The sequence below is a fragment of the Kryptolebias marmoratus genome, linkage group LG22, assembly GCF_001649575.2.
Source record: "Kryptolebias marmoratus isolate JLee-2015 linkage group LG22, ASM164957v2, whole genome shotgun sequence".
Taxonomy (NCBI): domain Eukaryota; kingdom Metazoa; phylum Chordata; class Actinopteri; order Cyprinodontiformes; family Rivulidae; genus Kryptolebias; species Kryptolebias marmoratus.
Genome location: NC_051451.1, coordinates 8,833,387 through 8,854,901, shown reverse-complemented (window position 1 = coordinate 8,854,901; position 21,515 = coordinate 8,833,387). Strand labels below are relative to the sequence as shown.

The 21,515-nt window shown below is 41.2% G+C and overlaps 1 protein-coding gene across 2 annotated transcripts in view; it reads left to right on the top strand.

Moving 5' to 3' along the window:
* Positions 1-21,515, top strand: part of slc24a3 (solute carrier family 24 member 3) — an 80,719-nt gene extending 59,204 nt beyond the window's left edge. The window contains exons 1-16 of one of the 2 annotated variants that reach the window (XM_025007131.2): positions 1,438-1,685; positions 2,177-2,253; positions 3,254-3,328; positions 3,414-3,498; positions 3,692-3,795; positions 5,515-5,589; positions 5,806-5,831; positions 5,936-5,989; positions 9,012-9,139; positions 9,688-9,848; positions 12,262-12,502; positions 13,971-14,137; positions 14,787-14,901; positions 16,284-16,396; positions 18,344-18,409; positions 18,487-21,515. In XM_025007131.2, coding sequence (XP_024862899.1) covers positions 1,634-1,685; positions 2,177-2,253; positions 3,254-3,328; positions 3,414-3,498; positions 3,692-3,795; positions 5,515-5,589; positions 5,806-5,831; positions 5,936-5,989; positions 9,012-9,139; positions 9,688-9,848; positions 12,262-12,502; positions 13,971-14,137; positions 14,787-14,901; positions 16,284-16,396; positions 18,344-18,409; positions 18,487-18,636 — 1,689 coding nt within the window. In that variant the 5' untranslated portion in view covers positions 1,438-1,633 and the 3' untranslated portion in view covers positions 18,637-21,515. Of the gene's footprint in view, positions 1-1,437; positions 1,686-2,176; positions 2,254-3,253; positions 3,329-3,413; positions 3,499-3,691; positions 3,796-5,514; positions 5,590-5,805; positions 5,832-5,935; positions 5,990-9,011; positions 9,140-9,687; positions 9,849-12,261; positions 12,503-13,970; positions 14,138-14,786; positions 14,902-16,283; positions 16,397-18,343; positions 18,410-18,486 lie in introns of those variants that run through there. The other variant, XM_017421727.3, reaches the window with a different exon arrangement.

Sequence of the window (21,515 nt, the reverse complement as noted above, 5' to 3'; positions counted from 1 at the left end):
CTCCTCCTCTGTGCTTCTGTCAGTTCCTATGAGCGGACAAGCTCGCGTTGCGTTCGGGGGGCCGCGCGGAGCAGGCTGCGAGCTCGAACCGCCTGACTCATAAGCTCTCGGCTGTTCGGGAGGGAGAGTGCTCATTGGGTCGCCTTCGTGTTACACAAGCGCACACGCGCGAGGGAATAGCATGCAGGGCCTTCACGGTGCACACAGCGAGCCAGGCAAATCCCCAAATACGCGCAGTCACAGTGGGCCGGGTGCTATTTTTATCCGAGCCACTCCGAGTGCACGGGGGCGTTTTCGACGATGAAACGCACACTACGACACGGAGATGCAGCACATTTCAACTTGTGATTGGCTGCTGATATCAGACAGGGATGGATTCAGTGTTTCTGTAATGTAAATGTGCGGCTGGAAGACAAAACGGCGTTTAGGATGGAGTGACATCAAGTGGTACAAGAGGCACGTTGCAGCCATTCCTGGCCTCTTTTTGCAGTTGTACAGAAAAAAAAAAAAAAAAAAAAAAAAAAAAATATATATATATATATATATATATATATATATATATATATATATATATATATATAAGAGATGCGGGAAATTAAAGGAAATTCTTGTTTTAGAGGCTGTGTTTGGTTTGGCTTGCTGTGGTAATACAATGAGGCGAAATGATGGAGTGGTGATGGGCTTTTAATTGCTCTTTCTAATTATGAAAACACATTTCTTACTTCACCCAACTTTTACATTTTAGTACGTCTCATTACCAAAATAAAAGGCAACTTGGTTCTTTAAGACCCTTTGTAGTCTAGTTACTTTTGAATTTCTGTCAGATAGTTATTAGTATTTCTAACCTTATCAGCAGTGACATCAGTCGTACAGTAGAACCTATAGGATGGAGAAAGAGGCAAAAGTCTTCATCCAAGCTCTGTAAGTTAATGGTTAGCCAAATGGGTTTTTTAATAGTTTTTTGGTTTATAAAGCAACTCTTTGTGAATTTATCAGATCGCAAGGAGTTGAGTAAACATTTGGATGGACAAGACACTGAATATGGACTTACACATTTGCAGCCTCAGCCCCATCAGCACACACACACACACACACACACACACACACACACACGATGTATGCTCAGAGCAAACGTACATTTGGATTGTAAAACCGATGCTTTTCGGTGGGGAAAACAGCGACAAACTTAACAAACAGTGTCTCATTAAAAGAGTAGAGGTTTGAAATGAGCTAACATAACACTCTTTCACACCGGCATGTCATTTTTGAGAGTCGTTTGAGAAAAACAATAGAAAATTGACACTCGATTGTTTAGCCTAACCCACACGTGTCAAACTCTGTTCCTTGGGGGCCGCTCTCCTGCATGGTTTAGTTGTTTTTTTTTCTTTAAAACATCTGGTTTAAATGAATGACTTGTGGACGAAATTCTGGAGAACTTGATGATTTGGTGAGGAGGTGATTAAACCATTTGAATCAGGTGTGTTGGAGCAGGAAAACCTAAAACTTTGAGGACAGTGGCCCTTTGAGGCCTGGACTTTAACACCCCTGGCCTAACCTGAATGAACACTTGGAACACTTGTTTTATTGAAGCCAATAAAACAAAGTTTTAATTTCTCAGTAATCTTTGATTTTGATGTGGAAAGGCCAACAGAGAGCATCAAATGGGACGGATGAAACTGTTGTTGGTAAACTTGCAGTTGTCTTGAGTTAGTGTGCATCAGAGTAACAATGAGTCTGCTGTAATGTATATCTTTTTCTGTATTTTCTTCTTCTTTCAAAGTTAATTTTAGTAGCTGTCTGATTAGAGGTTTGCTGATGGCTTTTAACCTGCTATAATGGAGAAAAATTCATAAGAAGATAAATGCTAAAATCTTTTTAAGTTTGATCTATTTTTCTTTTTTTAATTCAAGTCTGTTTGTTCTGAATTCTTTATAGTATGTAACTGGGAACATGTATTTGATATGTCTATGCAAATTATTTGACCTATTACATCTAAAACCAGGTTTAATTTATGTATGTTTTCAATGAAAAATTGATTGAGATTGGCCCTTGGCTAGGACCAAGTTTTTGATTTTGTCCCCCTTGTGTAACTGAGTTTGACACCCCTGTTATAAGGCTTGTATCCAAAAGAGACAACACTTTCATTTTTGTGGGGTTTTTTTTCTTGTCTTTGCAGCTATCCATGAGTTCCCCAGGGATTACTTCACTAATCAGGAGCGCACCGAGGGAGCAGTGGGTCTGCATGTTTTCTGTGTGAGTGTCACCTGCAGCACACACAGTCCATGCCTTTTTTTTTGATAGGAAGTCTGGTTTAAATTAATTACACCAGACTGTGGAGCAGACAGAAAAATTGTCCGTGTGAGGGTAACTAAAGATCAGGAACACGGCTCATTAAAAGGCTGCTGACTGACGGCAATAAGAAAGCAGAAGTCAACTGGAGGCTCAGCTGCCATCTTTCACAGTTAGATGTTTCTCTTGGTGTTGTGGTGTTTCTGAGTGTCCCTGTTCTACCTCTGCTGGGCTAAACACTGCATGTTTATGTGTCCTTCGATAATAGTGCATCCAGTCCTCGTTTTCTGTAGCAAATAAAGCATTTTTCTGTATTCTATGCATTTAAACGCTGGAGCAACATGTTTCCTAACAGAGACAGTGTAGTATGTTTTCTGCAACTGATTCTCTGAGATACAAATAGACAGACATGGGAAAAATGAATGCTAAGAATATCACCATATTTCATGAGGCAGCTGTATTGGATTTTGAAGTCAATGTTGGGGAAGTACAATCAGAAGGCACCAAAAGCGAAGTTTCTAGTTTTAGGCGAGACGTCCTTTTGCTGCTTCAGCCGTTGCTCTTGTCTTGACTGCAACAGACTCGGCTGATGATGTGAGACATGAGAGCGACATGAGATGTGAGACATGAGAGCGTCTTTTTAACAAAGTCGTCTCTTCCGTCTTATAATGCTTATAGTGCATGCCACTCATTCTGCTTTCTGTACGACAATTCCTATTCCTGTTTCTGCCGTCCTTGTGTCCCTAAAGTCACTACACCCAAAAAGAGAAACAAAGAACTTCCTCAGAAAACAGAAGCAAAAGTAATATATAAACGTAGTTGTAATTTGACAGAGATCAGGTTTACCTTCTGCAAACACTGGGTGAACGGCAGCAGAACCTATAATTCGACTTTCAATGGAGAAAACTGACACGTTGTCTTGGTGGGTTGTGGGAAAGTGCTGACTGTGGGGTTTTTTCTGCAGGCGGTCTACATGTTCTATGCTCTGGCGCTGGTGTGTGATGACTACTTTGTCCCCTCGCTAGAAAAGATCTGTGAGGTAAGAACCCAGTGGGAAATTTCACGGGATACGTGATAGATGTCTGAGGAGGAAATCATCCTCTCCTCATCCTCCTGTCCACCAGAATCTTCACCTGAGTGAGGATGTCGCAGGAGCCACCTTCATGGCAGCAGGCAGTTCGGCACCTGAACTGTTCACCTCTGTTATTGGTGAGAAATACTAACACTTCTAACATTTCCACTCAGCCAGACGTTACCATATTGATTCAAACGCCATATGGTGGACATTCATTATACTGTACTGGACTTGCAGTATGAGCTATGCAGTACTTCAAGGGTTTTTGTACCTAAAATCTATATGGTGTGTATTATATGTGATATGTTTTCTTCTCCTGTTGAACAGGAGTGTTCATCACCAAAGGGGACGTTGGTGTCGGGACCATTGTTGGCTCCGCTGTCTTTAACATCCTCTGTATTATTGGAGTGTGTGGTATATTTGCTACGCAGGTATGGAACACAACATACACACACTGGTTAGCAAATGTTCAAGCATAAAACATATAAAAAAGAAAGGTAAATTAGGAGAGTAGTATCAGCCTTGTAATGATATTCTGATCATCATCAGTGTGAGCTCCTGTGTAAAAGCAGACATTTTGTTAGTTTGCTGCTCAGTGGTAGTCAGGTATGTGTCAACACAATGCCAAGGAGAAAAGCTATCAGTTCAGTTCAGTTTGTTCACTTTGGGGCAGCTGTGGCTCAGTGGATAGAGGAGTTGATTCCAACAATAGTAATCAGAGGTTCAATTCCACCAGTATGCAGTCACATGTTGAAGTGTTCCCGGGCAAGACACTAAACCCCTCATTGCCTTCAATGTGCCCCATCAGTGTATGAATGTGATCTAAAGCACTGATTAGTTTCTATAGAATGATTTGTTTAGATTACTTCATAGAATTCTGTGTGGATGGGTTGATGAGGGCACGAGTTGTGTTGTGAAGCACTTTGAGTGGCCTGGTTGGTTAGAAAAGGTGCTATAGAAGTACAGTCCATTTACCATTTATGGATATAGAACCAATTCACCACAAACATTCTCTCAGGGAGCTATACAAATCCAAATCACCGAGCCACAGTGATAAACGAGGGGCTTACCCTGAGGACTGTGCTTCCTGCAAAGCATCACCCAGCTGGCCTAAGGTCCCAGATGCTTGGGCTAGTGGCTGGAGAGCAGCTACAGGCCTCTGCTCCTAGTGCAGTGGTGTCCAATCCTGGTCTTGGACAACCGCTAATCCTGTTTGGCACACCTGATTTGAATGACTGAGTGATTAACAGGCTTCTGTAGAACCCGACAACCAGTTGAAGAGCAGGGAAACCTCTAACATGCAAGATAGTGGCCCTACAGGACCAGGATTGGACACAGCTGTCTTAGTGGCTCTGCACTAGCTAAATGGACTTGGCTAACGTTCAACAGCGCAAAGCTGAGCTTCCATTTTTCACAGCTTCACTTGCAAAGTTACCACAAGACTACATTTGTTACCTGTACATTTATCACTAAAGAATGCAGAGGAATAACTAAATATTTGACACATGAAATGAAATGAATTCGATGAATTCTCGCTGATGATCTTGGCTTGTTTTGCCGCCACGTGACCTGGGTACTTTGGAGTCATTGAGTCGACCATGAACTCCTCTGTAGACCAAAGGATTCTAGAGTCAAATATGAGACCATCTGTCTGACAGCTGAAGATTGGACCAAACTGAGTCATGGTGCCACAGAACAATGATCCCAAACAAACAGAATGGCTGAAAGAAGAAAAAGTGTTGCAATAAAAGTCTAATAGAAGTCCAGTCCTTGACCTAGTTTAAAATGCTGTTGTGGAACCTTAGAGACCTGTGCAGAAACAGAGGTCTGCAAAGCAGGGTTGGAAAGATGAATGGTCCAAACCTACCCCACAACCGTGTGAGAGAAAGACAAAGCCAGATAAAAGACAATTACTGAGAGTTATCGATAATAACTGGTTCTCTACATCCAGTATCTACACCAAAAAGGTTTGTCTCTCTGCTGTAATACCAGGAGAAACAGGGAAACACACCAAACCACATACACACTCAGAGCCTGGCGTAATGCATTGATAGTTCAGAGCGGTGAGGAACGTGTTTCCCAACAGAAAAGGAAACAGAGTTCACTGGCTGCGAGCTCAAACATGGTCACTTTGTCTCTTTGTGTCTCAGACCATCCGACTGTCCCGCTGGCCTCTGCTCAGAGACTCTGTCTACTACACCCTGGCTATCTCTGCTCTTATTGTGGTAAGCAGCATGTAATATTATTCCAAATACTTTGGAGATCCATAAGGGCACCTCTGATGTAGAGAAATACCCCAGTTCTTCCTTAACAACCGCTTTTTTTCCTTGCCTAGCTGTGATTTCTTCCTCATTGTACTAACTAAATACAACCAGAACATCTGTGTAAAGTAACACTGGGTTTAACTTTGGGATTTTTCCCTTCTCTCCTCCACTTCACAGTTCATATATGACGAAAAAGTTGTTTGGTAAGTGAAGCACTGCTTGTTTCATCTCTGTCCTTGGATTTATTACCCCTTACTTTTTCTGGCAACTTCAAATCACAGCAACACATGATGACTGTGTTTTGTAGGTGGGAAGCTCTCACACTGATTCTGATGTATTTTGTCTACATTTTGATCATGAAGTAAGTATAACTCACCGGACACACTCCATTGAACGACCGTTGACCTCTGCATCTAAAATCTAAGAATAGTTCTTTCCGAATATGAAATCTAAGCTGCACATTTAGAGAATCATACCTGATTTTTTTTTTTTTTTACTAAAACTGGTCAGAAAATAGTAACTTCTGCTACGAATGGGTCATGTTTAAAACCGTTCAAAGGCATCACTTCCCGCTGTCTCTGTTTCCCATTAAAAGAGAGCAAAAACATTGACGAATAAATCATTTGAAAGCAAGACCAGAAAATCAAGACAGTATTGCTGTAGGAACACTCTGAAGGATCTCACTGGGACAAAAATGAACAAGATTTGATTACAGGCCCACATGTTCTCTCAGGTATATACATAGAGTTTAATAAAACAACAGGAGTGCGTATGTGCAAAGTTGTATGCTGTGGATGTAGCAACAGAAGAGAAAAGGGGACACGTGTCTCCTTTCACAAGTAAGCAGGTTTTATCTTATTTACCTCAATGTGATCCAACACTGAGCTCTGCCTGTGTCAGTCAGATCAGACATCACGGAATTGAAGCTAATAATATAACAGTTGAAGTAGCCTAAAAAGCCGATGTGATCACTGTTAATGATTAAATTGGCCAACAGATAGTAGCTACTGAGACGCATATTTTCATACAGAGTGGAATAGTAAGTATGCTGTAGAGCAGGGGTGGGCAACCCTGGTCCTGGACAGCCACTATCCTGCATGTTTTACTTGTTTCTCTGCTCCAACACACCTGATTTGAATCACTGTGTCATTAATAGGCTTCTGCAGAACATGGAGAGGTAATTTAACCACTGAATCAGGTGTGTTGGAGCAGGGAAACAAGTAAAACATGCAGGATAGTGGATCGAATCGTGGCTCTCCAGGACCAGGGTTGCCTACCCCTGCTGTAGAGGCTGAATTATGCTGCAGTTTAGTACAAATTATTAATAAATCTGTACTTTTCAAGTTTAGGTATAGATTAGAAACTGATCGCTGCAACTAGCTGCTACTAGCAGAGCTTACATATATACACTTTACATATTAAAAAAGTTAGTTGCAAATTCATCAACTAGTTGAAGTCATTAAATATTATTATAACTAATGGAAAAATCTGAAAATATTAGAAGTCAGTCATTAATTAGTGACTGACTTCGGATCTAGTTTAGATCCTCATTGGTTATACCCAATGTAATGTGTGTGCTGAATGAACCCGGAATGCAGACTTATGTTGAGTTGAAAACTGATTTATTAACAAAAGAAAAAAACAAGGAAAAGAAAAGGTCGACGTGGCAGCAAACAAAAACAAATCTAACTAAAGAAACATGAGGAGGCTTGACCATGGCATGAAGAAACAACAAGATGGGGGAAGAACACGAAGCAGAGACAAACCTGAATGCAGAATGAATGACCCAGCGAGTAGTGGAAGCTAAATGCAGAGGCTGATGAGGAAGTGGACACAGGTGACTGATTGGTAACTCGGGACAGGGGATGGTGGGCGTGGCAGGCTGACTGGAGGAAAACTGAGCTGAGGGCAGGTGCATAGTGAATAGAAACAAATGGCACAACAACAAAACAGAATCACAAAGACGAAAAGAACACAAACGAAGTGACAACATGAACTCAAAAGCAGAAAAATAACTCGAAAAACTCAAATCATGACATTATATTTTCCATATATAACATTTATCTGGTTTACATGATTGTTGTATAAAATTAACATTAATTATGAATTATATAAAGTTATTGTAAAGAGATTAAACATAATTTATGACACAGATCAAGTAGGGCTTGCTGTTAATTAAGGCTATAGTACTCAAAGCTAGATTAGAATAGTGGTTTTAATCAGCTTTTTAACACTAGGGGGTGCACGTAGATTGTGTGTCCTGTAGACATCAAAGGTTTTTAGATCATGAGTAAAAGGTCTACGTCATGTAGTTAAACAGTTGTTTTGTCTGCCGTGAGCAGTTGCCCATTTTGGACGCCATCTTAGCTGGAAATGTACACAACGGGTTGGATAGGCAGCGGGCTCCAGTTGTTTTCTATAACTCTGTGGGTGTATATTAAGTCAGTGAGTCCCAACCTTTTGTCCTCAGATGGGAGAATAGCCACACACCCCTCCATTTTGTCACTGCATGTGTGTGTGTGTGTGTGAATACTGGAAAAAAAGGTAATTCATCATTAATTTCTCAATAATATATTCCAGGTCGTTTTTCTTCCCGTTTAAAATTAACAGCCCGTGCCTTTATCTGTCATTCCTCTGTAAATAAGATGCCAGGTTTGTAGCAGCTGGTTACATTTTCTAAGATTTTATTTGTGTTTAAATCATATCAAAAGAATTTAAGACTCATGCATGTATATAGGACTTATGAGACCTGAAAGTGTGTTTGGTCTGTCCTAGTCCAACAGCTTGGACTTTATTAATCAAAAGTAAATTCCCTGAGGCATTTTTTTTTTCTCCATTTAAAAAAGCTTGGAGTGGGGCTATAATCTCACTCCTGAGGAATCGTGTTTATAAGATCTATTTACAGTATACCCCCCAAAAAATGCATCACTGGTGATTCCTTTCATTATTAGGCTACATGTAAACAGAAAAAAGTGGACTTATTACCTCCTGTCCTTCTCTGAATGACGTTGCACACAAACATCCTCTTTTTTTTTTTGACTTTTAGCTTTTTTTTATTTTTTTGAAATTATTATAAAAAGTGATGTCAGCGAGAGAAGCTGTTTTAGTCAAGCACACGTCAGTTAAAGTGTCGTTCAGAGGATATATTTTATCTATTTTTAATTCTCTTATTTCTATAATTATACAACCATTTGTAAAAAAAAAAAAAAAAAGCAGCACTGTGAGAAACAGCAGGGTTTGATGCAATTAAACTTCCACCCAGACTTTTACTAATTATTTTTAGTTTATTTTGTACATGTGTAAAGCATCCCCCTGCACCAATAAAGCCCCCCACCCCCCACCCTCATGTTCAGAAATATTAAGATATCCATCTTCTTTTCCAGGCTGAACTGTTACATTGTTAATTTTCTGGAGAGATGGAAGAAAAACTCCACCAGCCTGAGGAACGGTGCAGCCGCTAACACTGAAGCGGACGATGGCTGCGACGCTACAGCTGTGCTTTTGAACAAAGGTGCACTTTTCACATTCAGCAGCTGGCTGTATGCAAAAGGCTTTACGAATGACGAAACCACTGTGAACCCTCCTTTTAAAAGATTCATATAAACCTATCAATGTCAAAGGTAGTGCAAAAAAGCATTTTTTTCACAAGAGTGTTAGGTAGTTAAACTGCAGAAGATGAACTGAAAGGAAAACTTAGAAAAGACCTGACACAGGACCTGAGAGATGCTTGATCCTCCTGCTTGTCTACTGTGTATCAGTGCTCGAACGACTTGTAGATAAGAGTTTAAGAGGCTTCAGAAAGTTTTCGGTTGACTAAAAACCTGTAAGCAAAATCTAAATTAAAAATGGGTGGTTCAAGACTTTTGCACAGCACTGCACCGGGTCAGTAAGTTTTCTGTAGCGTCATTAGGTCTTTGCTGTAGTTAGCTAAATGGAGCTAATTTGTGTTTGAGTTAAACTCCACTTTGTCATCAGAGATCTGACTCTGGACTCCTGAGTGTTTTCTTGTTTTTGAAGTGCTCCTGTGTGTGTGTGTGTGTGTGTGTGTGTGTGTGACAGCTAACCACCACAGAAAGTCGTCTGTGCTGATGGTGGACGAGCTGCTGTCAGTGTACCCCCACCAGCTGACCTTTTCAGAAGCTGGCATGAGGATCATGATCACGAGCCACTTTTCTCCAAGGACACGCCTCACCATGGCTTCACGGATGCTCATCACTGAGGTGAGGTCGCTCAAACGCCCGCCGCTGCTGCACTTTGGACAGATGACAAGAGGCTGATGCCATGTCCAGTACGAACAGGAGGACCGCAGCCGGTTCTTAACGGTTTCTTTTGTCTTGTTATCCTTGCAAACAGATGTCTTCATATCAGCAAATGTTGTAAATGATCTTGTGAACGATAATTCTTTGCAATCCTGACCTGCGGTTACGACCTCTGATCGGAACAGGAAAAGCAGAAGTTCTGAACATCAGCCAGTGACCCTTAAAGACCTATGCTTATGGACAGTTTTAAACGGTGTAAAAAAATAATAATTCTTGCAATAATAAAACTGTCAAGATTGGTTATTGAATAGTGGATTTGGACCTAAACGCAGGCAGACACAAAGGGGCTCAAAAGAAAACTAATTTATTTAACTAAAGACAAAAACAAACAGCTGTTGTGGCAGCAAAAACTAAATAACAAAATCTTACAGACTGCGGGGTACAAGAGAAGAGAAAATCCAAAGAGTGCATGTTAGCAACAATGAGCCAGTGAGCAATGGAGGCTGAGGAACTGGTTACATCAGAGGTGTCCAATCCTGGTCCTGGAGGGCCACCATCCTGCCTGTTTTCCTTGTTTCTCTGCTCCAACACACATGATTTGAATCAATGGGTGATTAACAGGCTTCTGCAGAACACGAAGAGGTAATTTACCCACTGAATCAGGTGTGTTGGAGCAGAGAAACAAGTAAAACATGCAGCATAGTGGCCCTCGAAGACCAGGATTGGAGACCCCTGGGTTATTTGGACCGAGGGTGATTATTAAGTGGACACAGGTGACTGATTACAAACTCTCAAGAGGTGCAGATGGGTGTGGCAGGCAGACAAGTGCTGAGCTGAGGACAAGTGATTAATGACAGGGGACACAGAGGGCACTGGGAGCAAAAACTACACAAGAACGTACAAGATAAAACTAAACACAGAAACAACAAGAAATAAAACAGAGTTACAGAAACAATAAATCTAATACAAAATCAACTCAAACAAGAACCCAAATCTTGACAAAAACAAGCAGCAGGAAGAAACTCAGCTTTGACATTAGAAAAATAACAAATGGGTCGAACAAAAATGGACATGTGGACAATTTATAGTTTGGACAGGCTGTTAAAAATATTGGAATAAAACCTAAACTATGACAACTAATGAGCTGCTTTACTCTTGAGTCCTTTTCATGGGCTTTAGTTGGGCCCCAGAGTGTAAATATGGTCATTAATTTACAGTAACTGCAGCTCTGGGATCTTATTGATTTCCACAACAGAATACTTCCTTCATCTTTAACTTTAAAAGCTCGACTGTTTATTTGACCGTCTTCTCTTTCAGACTCAGAGTACAGCATTAACAGCATCTTCATCATTTTTGTCTCATTAGTTCCTTGAATTTGCAATAGATTAGGTTGGAAACAACTAACCTGCATCTGAACAGTAATGGGATTATTAAAGTATTTTGATTTTGTGAGAACGAATATACAAACTGTATGTGTTTTATTTAATTAGTTTATCTTTTCTGCTGGGATTAGAAAAGCCAAACTGTGTTCAGATGTCAGTGTTTAAAACTCTTTCTTTAAATCACACCCTGCTGAGCTCTTTTTTTCCTTTCTCTGTAGTATCTTGACTAATGTTATCATAAAATTAGCATAATGTTGAAACTATGTAATGATATACATTTTCTTCTTTTAATGTTTTCACACCAACTTAACACAGGGACTTTTTTGTTTTTAAATTGGCAGTTGGCATAGTTTTTTATGCTGAGTTTTTAGTTATGGCAGCTGCAAACTCTGCATTACACGCACAAACTTTAATGTTCGCATCAAGATGCATCTACGAATTGGGATTTTCCACAGCTCGAGTGTTATTGTTCCACCCAAAATGAAATAAACTAAAAGCAAAAGATTTTAAACATTGGCACAACATTTTGTGGGTTCTTGGTCTACTGACCAATGACCAGAGCAGTGAACAAAAGTCGCTGTTTAACGGTTGTAAAAGCTACACAATCCTTTAGTGAATCAGGCCCTTAGTTTCTTTAAACTACAGGCTTCATAATCTGTCCAGCTAAGGTCAATATTTCTATTAAAAATAAACAATTTGCAGGCTTCATAGCTAATATGGTAATGAGCTGTCTCTATAAGAGCAGCTTTAAAATGTTAAGGATCTGCTTGGAAAAGAGTAGATAGTACAGTGTTTCATCCAACCCAATTTGAATTCTGTTCAAAAGAGCTGCACTCTGGTGGAGTTAGAAGTCCCAATTATATATATGGCAGGTTCATTCAAACATGTTCAGTTTGTACATTAGAGTGTCTAATGCTGGCTGCATGGATGACGTCAACGCTGTTTCCATTCCTGTGTAAAATCTGACCAAGTTCTTCCTCTGCGGTGCACAGCGCCAGCGCCTGATTAACACGAGGACTCTGACCAACGGCGAGTCCGACATGCCCATAAAAGGAGGCGGCAGGCGGGGCGTAGAAAACGGGCTGTCCAGGACTGAGAGGTGCATCGGCGTCCGCGGCGACGACCGGGAGGCGGGCAACGAGACGGAGAACGAGGACAATGAAAACAATGAGAACGACGAAGAGGAGGAGGAAGAGGATGGAGACGGACCCTTTGTCCCCTTTCAGTGCCCAGGTGGATTTATGAACTGATATACTGTACATTTTCTTTGCATCAGTCAGATTTACTTTCTGACAGAACAGTTGAGCACCCAGACGGTCCAGTTTTAACATAGTTTGGGCTACAAGCAAAGCCGCAATGGGTATGTAAGTTCTGTGGTAAATTATGGGGAAAATAGGTTTGAAGCATGGATGAGTTGGTGGTGAACCATGGGCTTTGCTTCAGGACTACGCTTCGTCTGAACTTGGCAGGTTTGGTTCTGAGCGGACCCAAAAGTGCAGGCAAGTACGCGGCAGGCAGACTGAAGGATCAGAGGATGTTTTAGCAAAAATGAAACTCAAAACAGACAGCAGAACTAACAGAAAAAAAAGACAGCAGGACTGGACAAGCAGATGGGTGACGGGGATCTGACAAAAAAAAAGCGTGAAGCAACAAGGCACAGTTTCTACTGGGAGATTGGATTGTTGAATGAGAGCGGCTTAGTGATTACAGACCAGCAGGAGGTGTGAGCGGCAACAGTGACAGACAAGATGAGGGGAAAACAATAGCTATGAAGAAAAACGAACAAAACCGAAAACATAGCGATAGCAATAATCAGGCGACAAAACAGTGAAAAGCAAGAAATCAAGAAATCTAAAATGGAACAATATCCATCACTAGTGATAAAGAAAGGAATACAAAGGCAAACTGAAACAAACTGACAGGACAAAGAAACTAAGAAGTCCAAACAGGGAAAAACAAACCAATCAAAACAAAAAAAAACCCCAAATCATGACAGAACTGTCAGGTTGCCAGCCTGACGTCTAGGTTGCTGGAGAACATCAATGGGTGTAAGGGGTACTTAAGGGGCCTGACGAGCTAATGATCTTTCAACAAACATAGAGCTGAGCTTTTCAATTCTGACAGCCTGGCCTCCAATGTTACAAGCAGGCTACATTTATTACACGTACCATTATTGCTAAAGCAGGCAGAGGAATGCCTAAATATCTGACACACAGAGCAAGGGAGACCAGGGAGACTGGGAGGGAAGTAGCTATGCTAAGCTAACCTAAAGATAGCTACAGCTAGTAACCCTCAACACACCAATAAAACCAAGAAGGGAAGAAAGACTAAAAAGTTTATCAAGCACAGTACAACATTAGAAAACAAGTGTAATAAAGGTGCTTGTGTGCTCATGTATAAAATGTGTCAAATTACAGATAAATCTAATAAATCCAAATATTAGGTTGAGCGAGCAATTTTAACGAGTATCAAACAGGAAGTGACCCAGTATACCTTACAGTGAATGTAAGCACATCCAAGAAAATGTCTCATAAATGCCTCATTTGATAGGTTTGTGTAAATCAATTTGGGATGCCACTGAAATAAAAATTGAAATATTAAAACAACCATTATTAGGAGGTTTAAACCTGTGCTTTACTGCTGGGAGTCTTCCATCTGCGTGCTGTCGGTGACCGCCCTGCTTTGACCTTTGCGTGTGCAGCCGGAGTGTTCAACAAGCTGAAGTGGCTGCTGGCTTGGCCTCTGTGCCTGGTGCTGTACTTCACCATCCCCAACTGCGCCAAACCCCGCTGGGAGAACTGCTTCATGCTCTCCTTCATCTCCTCCACCCTGTGGATCGCCTTCTTCTCATACATCATGGTCTGGATGGTAAGTTTAGGGGTGGTTCTCTGTCTACCTCCTATTGTCGTTTATATCAGTAACTATTTGAGACTTCGGCAGATACAGATCGATATGCCGTGACAACGTAAACTGAAGGATTTGATGAAATCTTTTTGGTTAAGAGTTGGCATCAGTTGTCACTTAACAGAATAAAAAATATGTAAATAGCAGATTAACTGTCATCGGCAGCATTTTGTGACTATATCAGGTTTAGCATTTTTAGCTGGTAACTCTACACTTATCAGCACTTCCGCAGTTCATATATGCTATATTTTTAGCTTTGGTCATCTATTAGATATAGCGCAACATTTTTAAATCAGACATTGAGTCTAATGGTCAAAATAAATGGTGAATAATAGAAAAACCAGCTTTACAGCCACTATATAGATGCTAATGTTGCTAATTTATATGTTTGAATAAGAGAGAAACTGTTAAAGTGACCTTTGGTCGATTTTGGCAAATTTATAAGCAAACAACTGAATGGTTAGCTAATCTTTAGTTAATGAATTTGGTCTATAAAAGATTTTTTTTAAAGGAAATTAGGATTTTGATGTACTAATCTTAATGGAAGCTCTGCACTACAGATGAGTCTGTGAGGCAAACCCCCAAGCTGTAAATATCTGTTTGTGTGTGTCAGGTCACGGTGATCGGCTTCACTCTTGGGATTCCTGACGTCATCATGGGCATCACCTTCCTGGCAGCCGGCACCAGCGTTCCTGACTGCATGGCCAGCCTTATAGTGGCGCGGCAAGGTCATCAAACTCACTAAACCACAGGCTCGCAATCGAAAACACACAAGCGTGTTACTTTTAAACGGGATTCGAATTATACAGAGACGATCTGGGGGGAGGGTCTACCAGTTCATATAAAACACAAAACTCAGTGTAATCAAATGTCACGAACAAAGCAGTCTAGAGCAATGGTTCTCAAATGTTTTATGATGAGTACCACAACGGCAAACACTAAGTACCAAGTACCACCATTATGATCAACAATAAAAACCAGTAGTATATCCGATAAATCCGAGGTCCTCCCTTTGATTTGTTTACCAAAAACCTAGCAATGAACCTACACATCCTTTGATTCCTTAATGAACTATAAATGATCAACTATTGGGCAAAACAAAAGAGATGGGTTTCCATTTGGAGCCAAAATTGTAAACACATCCTTTTTTGTTTTGGCTATATTTAGTTTTTTTGGTGTTACATCCCAGTTAAGCATGGTATTTAACTTCTTAATACTTAACACCAGCATGTCCTCCAAGGGATCCTGAGTACCACAGTTTGAGATCCATGGATCTAAGAGCAAAACTATCAACAAATCAGACCTTCGACGTCAAGGTCCACATCCAAACACCAGCCTCAACATGGCGTTTATAGTCAGTCTGTTCCCTACAGTCATTTAAGACAAAGACTGGAGAATCTATTTAGGAGAAATATAATGAACAGAACTGTCATTTTTTAAATAATCTAATAGAAGGAAAGAAATCAATACTCCACCTAATTTAACTCTGTTGAACTGCACCAATAGAAAACCACGTGTATAAAAGTTCCAGAAAGATAATGGTTATGATTGAGCTCCAAAAGCCCAGAAGTTTAACCCCGAGTTTGTTCTTTTCTAATCATTTAAAACTGATTCTGTTTCCTAAAATTCTGACCGGGGTTGGGGTGGCGGGGTCCCTGATAACTAACTTGTTTTTATTATGGCCCAGTGCCACTGGAAAAGAGCATCAGCCCTGAATCAGATAAAGACTTTATTCATTTATTCGCACGTATGGAAAAACAATGAAAGAGGGGAGGGATTTATGGAGGTGGGGTGGAGGGTGGAGGTTCTGTCGTCTCTGACCCCCGCCCTGCGGTGAGGAGAGTGGGAAGAGAAAACAGAACGAGGGGTCCTTTTCTCTCTTTCATCTGCCTTTATTCTTACTGCTGTCATCTAATATTTAAACAGCCTCTGTGTGTGTGTGTGGGTGTGTAAAAATGCCTTTGAACATCACTCAGTCTGCACTAATCTCACCTGTGTCCTTCTTCTCATGTCCTCCTCTTAGCATGAAAGAGAGCAGCAGTCCCTCTGAACCTTCCATCCCTTTTTGTTTGAGATTTTGGTCGCATCAAATCTGTTTTTTTTTATTCAGGGATGGGAGACATGGCAGTGTCCAACTCCATTGGCAGTAACGTGTTCGACATCCTGGTGGGCCTCGGCCTCCCCTGGGCCCTGAATACGCTGGCTATCAACTATGGTTCTGCTGTAAGCAACACGTTGCTGTTTAACCCTGAAAGTCTTCACCTTTTGCCTTATTGTTTTCTATATTACTAGAGAAAAAAAAAACTGAGGACATCCAAAACTCTTCAGAACATTTAGATTTCATCCTGAACAAACTTAGACCCCGTTTACACATGAGCGATCTCTTGGAAACATTATAGAAATGTCCATCGATGATGGACATTTTTGAAAAGCTTCCGAGCTGAGACCTGGAGTTTTGGTGTGAGAAGACAAAAAAATGATCAAATGACCGAAATTCAACAGAAGTGTTACGGTTTCACTTAAAAAGCACGTCGTGTAAAAACGACCTCACTGGGTCTAAAACTCCCCCGTCCTGACTCTGTACCTTTCAAACTGCTCAGCAACACCCAAACAAAGCCTGGTAGTCCTGTCATAAAGGAGTCAGGTGTGTATGTGTTGCTCAAAGGACTCATGGCCTCAGTTTTTTGTCTGCAGTGGAAAAAAAAATAAAGAAAGAAAAACTCTTAGATTGTTCAAACTTCTTGCCTTTTATAAAATCAGAAGAATGTGTTGATTTCTGTTTTCTGCATCACGGATAATTAAGTACATCCTTTGTAGTCCAATGATTGATGTATCAAGACACGATAACGAAGAAAAAAAACTGAAATAAAAGTGTTGCGAGGACCTAAAGTGCAAACATGGAGGTGAAGAGCTGGAGTTAGAAAATACAAATGGAACAAAACCCAAAACTGCAGCATAGAACAAGCCAGGAGCATAAACAAACGAGGAACAGGCCTGTAACAATACAGGAAAAAACAGAATACAACAGTGAACTGAGGAACCTGTGGAGTTTATCTGAAGGGAGGAAGAAGTCAGGACCTTACAGCTGCACTATTAGATTTTTTAAGCATTAGCCTCAATGTCCCGCTTCAAAATTTCTTTTCTTTTTTTGTTTTTGTTAAGCACACAATTCCTGGAATAGTGACACTATTAAACAGAAGTTAAATGCTGAGTTGTTAAAGTTAAAAAAAGGGTAACAAAAGTTAAACTTATCAAAACACTCGCTACAAATGTAGCAGTAGGTGAAAGCTAAAATTCTATAATGTAATATTTTGAAAAGTATAAAGCTATGATGGACTGGAGACCTGTCCAGGGTGTCCCCCGCCTCTCGCACAGTGACTGCTGGAGACAGACACCAGCTCCCCGTGACCCAGAGAGGAAAAGCGGGTAAAAGAAAATGGATGGATGGAAAAGAATAAAAGTCATAGTGCGCCATTTACAACGGAGCTGAACGCGTTGAGGTTTGGATAGCTAAAGTAGCGAAAAAGTCTGTGAAAGTAGTTATATTGCAATAAAAAAACAATGCAACTCAACATTTACACTAATAGAATTATAAAATAATTAAAGCGTTTAGATATTTGGTCATTCACAGTTGTTTAAAATTTACTTTTCCAAAAAAAAAAAAGAAGAAAAAAACTTGACTTGAAAAAGTAGACATTAAACATGTTTTGGTGCCAGATGTCTCAGAGAACTTGCAAAGGTCTTGAGAAGTTGAGATGTTTGCAGACTGGGACTAACTTTAGAGCACGTGTGTTAAAAATCAAGGCCTGCGGGCCAGATCGGGTCCTTGGTAACATTTTATCCAGCCCCCCAGGATAACATTTAAATATTATTAGCTCTGGCCCTCCATCTTGTGACAGATCGAGCCTCTACTGCTTCTCATTTTGTTCAGTGAAGTCTTCCTGTGACAGTTACTTTAAAGCCAAGAAAAGTTAAGTTTCTAAGTTTTAATTTCTCAGTAATCTTTGATTTTGATGTGGAAAGGCCAACAGAGAGCATCAAACGGGCCTTGCAGCCAAGAAACGATATCAGATAACTGCCTTGAGTTAATGTGCATCAGAGTAACAAGTAATTTAATGTATGTGTTGACGTCCTCTACATCATCTATATGTCTGATTGTCTTTCTTACAGATCAAACTAAACAGCAAAGGGCTCATCTTCTCAGTGGGGCTCCTGCTGGCGTCCGTGTTTCTGACGGTGAGTCTGCGCCTCACTCATCTCGCCGTCCCTCCCGGTATCGGTGCTCATGAGCTTGTCCCCGCCTGTGTCTTCAGGTCCTGGGAGTTCACCTGAACAAGTGGACGTTGGACAAGCGTCTGGGCTTCATGTGTCTCTTCCTCTACTCCGTCTTCCTGTGTTTCTCCTGCCTCATTGAGTACAACATATTCACCTTTGTCAACCTACCAACCTGCCGGGGAGACTGAGACACACACACATTCATGCACATGCACACACACACACCCCTACACACACACACACACACACAGAGGAAGCGATGGTTACAAGTGAAGTGTTATAGAGATGGCTGCTTATCATCAAAGTCTCCAAATCTAGAGTTACCCACTAAGAACTCACCGCTACTCATATCAGACTCTTTATTTGTGAAAGGAGGTCCCACTCTGTTCGTTTTTTCAGGTGCTTGTTTTCCTGCTTGGTGCAATATAGAGCTGCTCCGGTGTTTCCTCCATCACACCAGAGCGTTGGGACTCTTTCCAGGAGCAGAGGTGGAAGTGACTGGTCCATAACAAGCCCTCACACTGTCCAACACACACACACACACACACACACACACACGCACATACACACACAGAACTGTCCAACTACTGCATGCTTCTGACCGAAGAGCTTTTATTTTTGAAACACCTGTGCGCAGGTGTGTTCTTTCCTAGCTGCTGACCTTTCCCCGCGAGGAAGGCGGGTCTTTGAGATTAAAGTAATAATGATAAAAGCAATGGTTTAAGGTTTAAGGGGGGGTTTAGTTTAGCACTTTGTTGCAGCGAACATGTTCGGAATGTGGGAGTCTGTCAGCAGAAAACAGAAGCTATGAGGCAGACGAATTCTTCTTTCTCACTCCGAGTATAGAGCAGTGTGTAGAGTCTTCCTCTCCTACTTTTACATTTACATTTCAAGAAAAAAAAAAAACAGGGCATTATCTCATCAGCTTTCTCGAAGCAAAGTGTCAGCTGTAGCGTCTCGGTTTTTCCGTTCAGTTACCTTTTACTGGTGTTTTATTTCTCTGTAAATAGCCTACCTCTCTGTAAATGTCCCCAGATGCTCTGTGTATTATTTATTGACGCCACTGACGCACACGCCTCCTCTCGAGGTCACGGAAGCGTACCGAAGGTGACCACTTTAGCACAAAACAAGCACAATTTCCCCCATGAGGACGTTTGGGTTCGCTTGAAACCCGACTTGCACTGATGAGCTCCGCGGCGACGTGTTTCCTGTGGCCGCGCGCTGATTATGGGGAGAACAAGCCTCATAAAGTGAAGCCGTTTTTTTTTTTTGTTTGTTTGTTTCGTTCTGTTTGTCGTCGTCAGTGGACTGCTGGTTTTTTTTTTTTTTTTTCTCATCCTCTCAGAGACAAACCGACTCGGCAGCCTTGGCGTCGATTAGGTCGCCGTTCTGGCTCGGAAACGTGCGGACGTCTGCTTTCGCTCTTCTGAGGCTCAGACGGCGGACACCGTCGGGACCGCAGCGACCACGCAGGACTTTCACCCGGACCCGCTGGTTTTGGAGGGGGTTTCGTTATTTTTTATTTATCTGGGAGTTCTTTGTATTTTATAAAGCCCAGTGTTTAGATTTGTCCCGATATGGTAGGTTTGTGGTACATAAATATTCCTACTAGTTTTTAGAGCATGTACAGTGTGGTTCATGTGATCCTTTAAAGGACTTTTTACTCCACAAGGGACCATGGAAGTCCTCACCTGCATCCAGCTCCGCAGCACTGGCTGCTGGTTCGTCTGAGCCTGTTAAGCTTTTATCAGAAACATTTGATTTCAGATGAATTTTTTTAGAAAGATTTTTTTTTTTGTAGCAAAAAACCCCATCCTTCTTCAATGGTATGCTGTTATTTGAATGTACATGTGTGTTTGTCACATCTACCCACTGATTTCACAGTTACTCTGCGTTATGAGCGGCAAACAGGGTTTGAATCTCACATGATGCAATAACTTTTCGGATGTTGAAAGTGTTCTAACAGTTTTCAGCCACTTTATTAAGAAAGGAAAAGGTTTATTCGTGACCAACATTAAAGCAGGACTGTTAACAATGCTGTAAAACAAACCCAAAAAGCCTAAACGTGGCAACCTTTTCGTGAAACTCTTCCAGACTTTTTGAAAACTTTCTATGGTGTCTGATGAATCCGATTTGTTGACACGTTTTTGTAGAACTGAAGCTAACTGATGTTGGTTTTATACACTTATCCCCATCCTTCTGGGCGAAGATGTGCCTCCATAAATTCTACCGAGGTATTCCTCCAATATTGAAGTTTCTTCTTCTTTTTTTCGGCTGTTCCCACAGCGGATCACCTGCCTGCTCCCCCACCCTGTCTCTAACATCCTCCTCTGTCACACCAACCCTCTGTATATCCTCCTTCCCTCCATCCAAGGGCCTCCCATGTGGTCTTCCTCTTTCCCAGCTCCGTATTCAGCATTTCTTTCGTCTAACACATCCGTTTCTCTGCACATGTCCAAACCATCTCAGCCTTTCTGACTTTAATTTTGAAATCTCTCAATTCTACATACTTATTTTCTATCCTGTCCATTTTGGTCACTCCCAGTAAAAATCTTAACATCTTCAGTTCTGCCACTTCCAACTCTGCCTCCTGTTTGTTTGATTTTTTTTATTGTTTTGTTAGTGTCACCATTTCCATCATAGCAGGTCACCGGTGATCTTTGGAGATAGTCTGTATCTCTGCACTGTGATCCTCTGGCTGTGGAGAACCAAACCATATCTTAGATGCTTTTATAGAGTTAGTCAAGAGCTGGTTCTAGCGCCCGGCTTGGTCTAGATCTTGGACCTCTTTAATGAAAAACCTCATTTTATTACCCACACAGGCTCCAGACACACACACATGCATCCTGGCTGGGCAACTATCGTTTGATTTGTTGACAGCGTTCAGAGGTAGCTTTTATCAAGTCTGTGACTACATTCCAACCAAAAAAAAAAATTAACAATTGCATTATTAATAATGTTAAGCATCAGTCTCCTAAACCAGCATCTTCACCAACTCCGCAACCCCGTCTACACGAGACAAACAGGAGTGTTTTATCATGTTTTTGATGATCATATGAATATAAAA